We start from the raw sequence: 10,653 nt of genomic DNA, 5'->3' as shown, positions 1-10,653 counted from the left end.
AATCATAATAAAAGCTAAATGAAAACAGGTAGAATGTAGAAAGATTCATTCATATCTCTCCGGATTAATAGAATACACTGTCAAAAATAACCGTAATTTTCATCGGAAATTCCCCGTAAAAATAAACTATTCTCAGGTGTATTTCGGTAAAACAGGCGACCGTAATATTTACCCTACTTTGTTATTATCTTTTATGGGTTGGTGACCGAAAAATCACTCCTTAACGTCAATATATCCGATTATAAAACGGTAAATGCCTGGCAATATTTTTCCAGGATTTTTGCAGTTTTTTAATGCAATTCTTAACAGTGTACATGGATGCTTGAAAAGGAAATTATCAAAATCAAACTACTAGTAATTTCATAATAATTATATTATCGTCAAAAATAAATTAGGAAATCTTCACCAGCCTCAATGATATGAAGGTGCTGGGGCATGGTGAGACTTCGCAGGGGCATGATGCCCTCCGTGGTGAGGGCCATGTCCATGGGCACCGTAGTGGGCTTGTCCTTCGTAGGAGACCTCCGGGTGGTATCCCGACTGGTCGGCGTAGTAAGTGACGGTCTGGAGGCGTCCGTCGGGAAGATGGACGAAGTATTTGCCTTTGGTGTCGTAGTCCTGTCGGGATTCCTCGTGGCCGAAGTGGTTGCCGGAGTACTCGTCGTTGACAACATAGTTGTAGTTGTAGTGGGCGGGGTGCTGAAAAAAAAGGAAAAGTTCATGTGAGTCTATAGTTTAGCTGATATTTCTCTTTTGAGTAAAAACAGTGTAGTCAAAATAAACTTACATTTTCAAATGACTAATGGCCATAGTAAGGGAAGAATTTCATTTCAAACATTAGTTTAACTAATGCTTCTTTTTTTTCTATTTTAGGTTTCATATGAAAAGGAAACATGAGTCAAAAACAGTGTAGTCAAAATAAACTTACATTTTCATATGTTTCATGACCATAGTTAGTATTATGTCCATGGCTTCCATGATGTCCGTGGCTTCCAACATGTCCGTGACTTCCATGAGCACCATGGCTTCCAACATGCCCGTGACTTCCATGAACACCATGGCTTCCAACATGTCCGTGACTTGCATGAGCACCATGGCTTCCAACATGTCCGTGACTTCCATGAGCACCATGGCTTCCAACATGCCCGTGACTTCCATGAATACCATGGTTTCCAACATGTCCATGACTTCCATGAGCACCATGGCTTCCAACATGAGCATGGCTTCCATGAACACCATGGCTTCCAACATGTCCGTGACTTCCATGATGTCCGTGGCTTCCAACATGTCCATGGCTTACATGATGTTCGAGATGATGTTCAGAAGAGGTAGAATGATGTGCAGAGGAATGATGTTGATGTGACCTGACGTCACCAGCCACAAAAGTGGCCACGCCCACCACAAGGAGTAAGGTTACCTGAATCAGAGAGAATCTATTATCATTTAGGAAAGGCAGTAATACTAGCAGCTTCAGTAGTCATTTCAAGTAATTTAGAAGATCAATGGTTAATCAAATAGAATTTACATTTGCATTGTATCAACAAGATTATTCATAGTCTTACCTGACGCAATATCGTTTGTTACAGTGCCAAGAGAAGTAAAGTATTGTTGATAATATTAGTAATACTAATGTTAATTATGATATCGAAAAGTAATGATTATGAATTCCCGTTTATACAACTAGGAGACATTACCTTATGCATTGCTATCTATCCAGGGAACTGATGACAATCGAACATCGGTTGGGCCTTTTATATGCCTCCCTTTGGTGCATGCGCTGTGCAGAGATGGAGAGGGAGAGTATTTTAGGACCCCGTTACCGTTGACTCTCAACTTTCAAGGTCATTTTTAATGTATCTTAGATTATGACCATTTCATTTTACAGAAGTGATTTATGGTTTATACATTCTATTTTAGGAATCTAATTTAGGAATTAAACCAAAATCTAATTTCAAAGGCGTAAGAAACATTCTAATTTTCATTTTTAATTCTAACTCATTATTTAGAGATTCTATGTTTTAATCATTCCTAGAAAATACTCATTTCTTTTTTCTGATCTAATTAATGAAATTCTTAATTGTAAATATAAGTTATAGTATACACCTTTCATCTTCTATTGTATTTTAAGAAAGAACGTTAATTATACATTTTTATCTTCTTTTTTTTCTTTTAAGCTTAGTTCAAATGTTAAAATATTATGTTACTAACACGTGTAGGAAAAGTCCCCTGTTAACAAATTATCTCTAAACATAGATATCTTTATCATTCCTTTATGTTACGGTTATTATTATTATTATTATTATTATTATTATTATTATTATTATTATTATTATTATTATTATTATTATTATTATTGTTTTTATTATTATTATTATTATTATCAGTGTTTTTGTTGTTGTTGTAGTTATCTATGCCTTCATTATCAGTATCATTAATAAACTGACCAATATTAACCAAGGGTTCTTTAAGAGGAAATAATGTACCGTAATTCTTATATCGTAACAAACTTACTTTCAATTACTTCAAAATTTGGATTTTGAATTATATCATGAAACTCATGATAAAATATCAGTATTTATTATTTCTTTAAGTAAATAAGCGAATGATTTTTACTAATCTATTTACCCTTTTTTTATTATTCAGACATTTCTCTTAAAACATTTCTGATTTATTTTTTCTCTCTGTGATCTAATTTGGTATTTTTTTTTCTTAATTGGATTTTTTCATCCTGGAAATCTTTGTTTATTTTCTTCCTTTATTTATTTTTTATTTTTTAACAGATTTTTCCATTTAGATTTATTTTCTCCATCCTTTATGACGTATTCCTCATTAACCCTATATTCCCATCTAAGTTCATTATTTCATTACATTATTAAACTGATTCTTCTTCTCTTTCCTTATATTTTCCTTTCAAGTTTACTTTTACTATTAAAATTCTAGATCTGTTTTCAAAAGTTCAATTATTCTTTAGCTTCCTTATTTTTTATTTTTATTTATGGATCCAGGCACTATATTACCCATCTCTTTATCTATGGTAAGCAGCTCTTCTAGGAGAAGGACACGCCAAAAATCAAACCATTGTTCTCTGGTCTTGGGTATTGCCATAGCCTCTGTACCATGATCTTCCACTGTCTTGGGTTAGAGTTCTCTTTCTTGAGGGTACACTCGGGCACGCTGTTCTGTCTTGTATCTCTTCCTATTGTTTTGTTAAAGTTTTTATTGTTTATTTAGGAGATATTCATTTTAATGTTGTTATTCTTAAAAATTTTATTTTCTCTTCTTTCCTTTCCTCACTAAGCTATTTTCTCTGTTGGAGCCCCTGGGCTTATAGCATCTTGCTTTTTTAACTAGGGTTGTAGCTTAGCAAGTAATAATAATAATAATAATAATAATAATAATAATAATGTGATAATAAGAAAATCATAAAAACTACGTAAGAGCAATGGATTGCTCATTCCTCAGGGCTTATAGAAATATAATACAGTTGCAGTAATACAAGAGAGTAATCCAACTCCTCTCTAATCATATGCAAACTTTGCAAACTCTTGCTTGAGGATAAACTCGGACACTCTATTCGATCCTATTTCTCTTCCTCTTATTTTGTTAAAGATTTTATAGTTTGTATTTGAAAAATTTATTTTAATGTTGTTATTGTTCTTAAAAATATTTCATTTTAATTGTTAATTACTCCTCTTATTTCCTTGTTTCTTTTCCTCACTGGGCTATTTTCCCTGTTGGAGCCTCTGGGCTTATAGCATCTTGCTTTTCCTAACTAGGGTTGTAGCTTAGAAAGTAATAATAATAATAATAATAATAATAATAAAAATCTGACTTGTCACACATGAACATTTCTATTCTCTTATTAGTAACACGACGTTAAAGGATAGTATAATTGTAATCATCATACAATCGACACTTGATTGAACTTCTAATCCCACTTGGGGATTAGCCGGGAGATTGGGAGGACCAAGATAAAGATAGAAAAAAAAGATTTTTAAAAGCATTTAAGGTCAGAAATAAAAGTATATGTTTTGGTAGAATTTTACCCGTAAGATAATCTATTGCTTCAGATGCGATGAAATTAGGATGGTAGTTTAGAAATAGCATTTCAATATATTTTCGCATTCAGATATTCGCGCAAACAACCATACTTATACACATACATAAGAATACACTTATGCACAGTCACACATACACACTACACACAAGTGGAAAACACACACAAACACACTTAAATATATATAAATTTGTATGTATATGTATGCACGTATGTATATATATACACACATATATACATATATACATATATATATATATGCATATATATATACATATATTTATATATACATATATATATATATATATATATATATATATATATATAAATATATATATATATATATATATATGTGTGTGTGTGTGTGTGTATGTGTGTGTTTTCCCACTTGAATGTGTATGTGTGTGCTTTTTTATTACAGAGTGCTTTCACATCCATTTGGGAGTTTGTATCAGTGACATAAGGATGCAGACAAAAAGTAAACTCACTGGAATGAAGAAATTGAAAAATGAAAAATAAAAAATAATCCCTTTAATGCTTTTCTTTTTTCACATATGTTTACGTATTGCTACATACTCAGAACTCATCATTAACCTAAAGTTTGATCAACATTCATTTCCTTCTTACACAAAACTAACTTACCATGAAAGAAATGACCGTTTTACTTCAATTGTCAATTACCGAGTTACTGTCGGGAAGGTTCATTCATGCTTAACATGTCAACAATTTAAGAACATTATTATAGTCCTTCATTTTGTCAAGTAATTTCTGCAAGAGGTTACTTGGAGACTCGGCAATTCAATCTCAATTTGAAAAATAACATATCCTCACCGGATCTGAATTCTCGAAATATATAATTACATATCTAGATATCTTTTAATCTATTGTTGGTTGTAGGTTGGCCAGGGCCCCAGCCACCCGTTGAGATACTACCGCTAGAAAGTTATTGGATCCTTTGACTGGCCAGACAGTACTACATTGGATCCCTATCTCTGGTTACGGTTCATTTTTTCTCTGCCTACCCATACACTGAATAGTATGGCATATCATTTTCGCTTTCTCCTCTGTCCTCATACACCTGATAACACTCGAGATTACCAAGCAAAACTCCCTCGCTCAAAGGGTTAACTACTGTAATGTAATTATTCAGAAGCTACTTTTCTCTTAGTAAAGGCAGAAGAGGCTCTTTAGCTATGGTAAGCAGCTCTTCTAGGTGAAGGACAGTCCAAAATCAAACCATTTTCCTCTAGTCCTTGGTTGTGCCATAGCCTCTGTACCATGGTCTTTCACTGTCTTGGGTTAGAGTTCTCTTGCTTGAGGGTACACTCGGGCTCGCTATTCTATCTTGAGTCTATTCCTCATATTTTTTTTATGAAGTTTTTATAGTTATATATGATAGATCTAATTTAATGTTGATGCTGTTCTTAAAATATTTTATTTTGATTGTTATTATTCCTTTGTATTTCCTTATTTCCTTTCCTCATTCCTTGTTGGAGCCCTTAGGGTTATAACATCTTGCTTTTCCAACTAGGGTTGTAGCTTAGCGAGTAGTAGTAGTAGTAGTAATAATAATAAAATTAATAATAATAATAATAATAATAATAATAATAATAATATATTTTTACCGGATCTGATTTCTCGAAATATATAATTGCATATCTAGATATTTTTTAATCTAATTATCTATCTATCTACTTGTTTGTTTCAGGCTCCTCGTCAGACAAACGATATTGCTTTGACTTAAAAGACAGACTTGGTAAACAATAAGATATATTAGGATTCAAAATACACAAAAGAATATATAAAAGAGTTTTAACCCAGGCAAAAGAATTAAAAAGGCTTTCTTTATATATTTCAGTAGTTTTCAGAAAAAAAAAGTTATTAATGAAACTCAAGTTACGTTGTTTTTAGCTTTACCTGTATAAGAGGAGTCTTAAAGATTCTATGTTAAGCTAAGAAGCCAAACGCTAGTTTCACAAAAGAGGGAAAAATGATAAAAAGGAAAACGAAAGTAAGAAAAGAATTTCGAAGGTGTCTTTTTGCTCCAGTTTAAAAGATTATTCAGATATTATAAAAGGAAATGATTAAAATAAGGAAACAAGAAAAATCAAACGACTTGTAATTTCATTATAAGTATATTATCATCAAAAATAAATTATGAAATCTTCATCAGCCTCAATGATATGAAGGTGCTGGGGCATGGTAGGATTGCGCAGGGGCATGATGCCCTCCGTGGTGAGGGCCATGTCCATGGGCACCGTAGTGGGCTTGGCCTTCGTAGGAGACCTCCGGGTGGTATCCCGACTGGTCGGCGTAGTAAGTGACGGTCTGGAGGCGTCCGTCGGGAAGATGGACGAAGTATTTGCCTTTGGTGTCGTAGTCCTGTCGGGATTCCTCGTGGCCGAAGTGGTTGCCGGAGTACTCGTCGTTGACAACATAGTTGTAGTTGTAGTGGGCGGGGTGCTGAAAAAAGGGAAGGATTTTATTTATTTAGTTTTTGTAAAAGAAGTCATTATTTTCATAGGAAAAATAACATGAGTTAAAACAGTGAGGTCATAATAAACTTACATTTTCATATGTTTCCTGACCATAGTTAGTATTATGTCCATGGCTTCCATGATGTCCGTGGCTTCCAACATGGCCATGACTTCCATGAGCACCATGGCTTCCAACATGACCATGACTTCCATGATGTCCATGGCTTCCAACATGACCATGGCTTCCAACATGGCCATGGCTTCCATGAACACCATGGCTTCCAGCATGGCCATGGCTTCCATGAACACCATGGCTTCCAACATGGCCATGACTTCCATGATGTCCATGGCTTCCAACATGCCCATGGCTTACATGATGTGCGAGATGATGTTTAGACGCGGTGGAATGATGTGTAGAAGAATGATGTTGATGTGACCTGACGTCACCAGCCACAAAAGTGGCCACGCCCACCACAAGGAGTAAGGTTGCCTGAATGAGAGAATCAAATGTTATTCATGAGGTTTCGTGATAGTAGTAATAGTACTATGCGTAGTAGCAAAAGTAATAGTAGTAGTAATTGCAAGTAAAGGAAGAAAACTACTGAGAGAGAATGGAAATGGATAATTATACTGTAATTCTATCAGAGTATTAGTTGATATAATAAAGGTTTTAAAAGTACCAAGAGCAGTAGAGTGTAATTAGTAATAGCATTCGTAATGACAATACTTATTGTAATAACAGTAATAATATAAACATATAACAGTAACTGTCATAAATTTTCGTTTAGACAACTCGAAAACATTACCTTATGCATTGCTATCGATCCAGTGAACTGTTGACTTCCGAACGTTGACAGGGTCTTTTATATGCCTCCCTTTGACGCATGCGCTGTGCAGAGATGGGGAGGTTCTATTTTAGGCCCCTATTAGTATTGACTTTCGTTCATTCGAGGCCATTTTTATTGTATTTTAGATCGTAACCATTTAATTTCACTGAGGCAGTTAATCGTTAAACATTTATTTTTATATAAAATATAGTTAAACTTGATACTATTGGTACAGTTTATAGTTTAGAAATTTCGTTTACCAAAATGGCTTTTAAATATTAGACTTTCCTTGAAAAATATTCATATATTTTTAATTCCTACGATTAAAGTAATTTTTTTTTTTTTTTTTTTGTCAAATTAAAATTTCATTTCATTATTATATTTCAGCAGCAAAAACTGTTAATATTATATACTGACTGACACTGTGTTTCTCTAATAACTATTAATTATCTTATTTAAACATAATCTTTAATTAAAAGAATGAAAAAGTTATAATCTTTTGTTACTAATACGTGTTTGAGTTTATTAAAGCATTTTTCAAAAGAAAAATTTTGCAACAGCATTATCATTAACATTATTATTAATGCTGTAGTTATTATCATTATTATTATTTTAATTATTATTATTATTATTATTATTATTATTATTCATTTTAGGTTCGCCTTTATAACACCAATATAAAGAAAAGATCATGCATGATGACACAAGCCTGTTGGAAACGTTACTGTTTGGCAGACTGTTGGACGGGAGTTCGAGTGACAAACAAAGTGGGTATATTTCAGTAGTGTCTGTAACCTCACCATCCTATAGGTTTTGGGGAGCCTATAGGTCTACATTCTGAGTCACCAGGAGTCATTGGGCTTATCGTGGCCTATGTGGTAACGTTCTGACTGGTAATCGCCAGACTGGGGTTCGAGTCCCGTTCAAACTCGTTAGTTTCTTTAGTGGCTGCAACCTTACCATCCTTGTGAGCTATGGATGGGGGCTTTAGGGGAGCCTATAAGTCTACCGGCTGAGTCATTATCAATCATTGCCAGGCGGTTCTTGGTCCTAGCTTTGGTGGAGAGGGGGCTTGGGCACTGATCATATGTACATAAGGTCAGTCTCTAGGACATTGTCCTGCTTGATAGGGCAATATCAGTGTTCCATGTCTCTGCCATTCATGATTGACCTTTAAACCTCCTTGGTCCTTCCCAAATTTAATTTTCCTGTTCTTACCCTCGTGAGGGGGTCAGCCATCTTTCTTTAATTGCTTCCAAAATCTAATTTCAACTTTGCTGACCAGTGTCAGGGATCAGCCATCTCTTTAATTTAATTGTCCATTTATTTCTAACAAAATTTAGTTTACCTTTTCTGACCAGTGTAAGGGATCAACCATACTTTTCTAATTCAATTATCCTTTTATTGCTTCCAAACTTTAATTTTACTTTTCTGGGCCGTGTGAGGGGGTCAACCATCTTTTTTTTTATTCAATTATTCTTTAATGCTTTCAAAATTTAATGTTAATTTTTTGAATTGTGTAAGGGGTCAACCCTCTTTCTTCAAGTTAATTATCCTTTTATTGTACCCAAAACTTAATTTTCATTTTTTGGCTCGTATGAGGGGGTCAACCATCTTTTTTTAATTCAATTATTCTTTAATGCTTCAAAAACCTAATGTTAATTTTTTCACTTTTGTAAGAGGTCAACCATCTCTCTTCAAGTTATTTATCCTTTTATTGCTTCCAAAATTAAATTCTTAATTTTTAGCCCATTTAAGGAGTCAACCATCCTACGGCTTTCTCCAAAAGACACTAGTTTGCCCATTCCACTGCTCTCTTGCACTTAAAGTTTTTCCATAAAAACGGTAAAAATTGTGGAATAAATATTGCCTCACATTTACCGTTTTAAAAACGGATATATTGACGTAAAGCAGTGATATTACGGTCACTAACCCGTAAGAAATGATAACAAAGTAGGGTAAAAATTACGTCCGTCTGTATTTTACTGAAATACGGCTGAGAACTGCTGAATCCCCTACCATCCACCACAGAGGAAGCTTCATAGTAGGAGATTCAGCATTATGAAGCTTCATCTGTGGTGGATAACGGGGGAGGGTGGGCTGTGGCACCCTAGCAGTACCAGCTGAACTCGGTTGAGTCCCTTGTCAGGCTGGGAGGAACGTAGAGAGCAAGGTACAGAGTAGATGTCCCCTTTTTGTTTTTGTTACATTTGTTGATGTCAGCTACCCCCCAAAATTGGGGGAAGTGCCTTGGTATATGTATGTATGTATGGCTGAGAACAGTATATATTTTTGAAGAAATTCAGATTAAAATTACGGTTTTTAGCAGTGTTTAAAACATCAAAATAGTTACAGAAATCCACTGTAGCAAGACAATCTCCGCTCATTCCACACGCGTGAATATTCGTTCGATCCTTCTGTTAGTAACACCAAGCTGGAGGATTGGTGTAACGTGTAATCACGGCGAAATCGAAGCTTGATTGGACTCACAATCCCACCTGGGGATTAGCCGCGAGACCTTGATAGACAGAATATAGATATAATAAGAAAGTAAAGAAGAGAATGCTATGTTTTCAAGGTTTGAAACGAATGCCACGTTTGGTGATATTTGATCCGAAAGATAATATTTTTTTAGGGGGTGGCAGGCTCTGCAACGTTATAATTTTGAATTTACGTTGTAATGATTTCATGCATGCATAGTCAAATGCGCCTGAGGATAACTCTAAACACACACAGGAATTATGTATAATATGTTTAAATGTATTTGTATATATATATATATATATATATATATATATATATATATATATATATATGTATGTGTGTGTGTGTGGGGGGGGGCACGTATGCATGGTTGTATATATATACTGTATATATATATATATATATATATATATATATATATATATATACTGTATATATATATATATATATATATATATATATATGAGTGTGTGAGTGTCTGTGTGTGTGGGGCGGGGTTTGGTGTGTATGCATGTATGTATGTATGTATATTTATATATAGATTTGTGTATAAGTGGGTTGTTTAAGTATAACTTTATGGGTATGTTTTGGTGCGTGAGCGTTTAAGTATATTTTATAATTTTTTCAAATATGCTTGACAACAAAGAAACAACTACACTTCTCTACATTTCAACTGCTGAATCATGGATGAAACCCTATGTAGAAAAAACTTCCACAAAAATTGTTGCTTCACCTCTACCTTTCCCGCGCTCACCTGATTCCTTGATGCCCATTACACTTTTTCACCATCCTCCTTAGAGCCAGAAGA

At 34.2% G+C, this 10,653-nt stretch overlaps 2 protein-coding genes across 2 annotated transcripts; both read right to left on the bottom strand.

The window, feature by feature from the left end:
• Positions 1-411: 411 nt before the first annotated feature.
• Positions 412-1,703, bottom strand: LOC137656408 (pro-resilin-like). The gene is made up of 3 exons (XM_068390585.1): positions 1,695-1,703; positions 929-1,417; positions 412-699 (listed from the first exon to the last, which is right to left on the bottom strand). Exons 1-3 carry the CDS (start codon positions 1,701-1,703, stop codon positions 412-414), a joined length of 786 nt encoding a protein of 261 aa, XP_068246686.1.
• A 4,503-nt stretch (positions 1,704-6,206) lies between these two features.
• Positions 6,207-7,425, bottom strand: LOC137656116 (pro-resilin-like). Its single transcript, XM_068390290.1, has 3 exons — positions 7,341-7,425; positions 6,626-7,024; positions 6,207-6,520 (listed from the first exon to the last, which is right to left on the bottom strand). Exons 1-3 carry the CDS (start codon positions 7,347-7,349, stop codon positions 6,233-6,235), a joined length of 696 nt encoding a protein of 231 aa, XP_068246391.1. The 5' UTR covers positions 7,350-7,425; the 3' UTR covers positions 6,207-6,232.
• Between the last annotated feature and the right edge of the window lie 3,228 nt (positions 7,426-10,653).

Source organism: Palaemon carinicauda, chromosome 17, assembly GCF_036898095.1.
Source record: "Palaemon carinicauda isolate YSFRI2023 chromosome 17, ASM3689809v2, whole genome shotgun sequence".
NCBI lineage: Eukaryota > Metazoa > Arthropoda > Malacostraca > Decapoda > Palaemonidae > Palaemon > Palaemon carinicauda.
The sequence above is the reverse complement of the archived record's forward strand: the minus strand, read 5'-3'. Positions and strand labels throughout refer to the sequence as shown.

Coding starts and splice junctions, on each gene's coding strand:
- LOC137656408 (XM_068390585.1), bottom strand. Junction 700..928: donor GTCATGAAACATATGAAAAT/GTAAGTTTATTT, acceptor CTTTTTTTTCAG/CACCCCGCCCACTACAACTA.
- LOC137656116 (XM_068390290.1), bottom strand. Junction 6,521..6,625: donor GTCAGGAAACATATGAAAAT/GTAAGTTTATTA, acceptor CCCTTTTTTCAG/CACCCCGCCCACTACAACTA.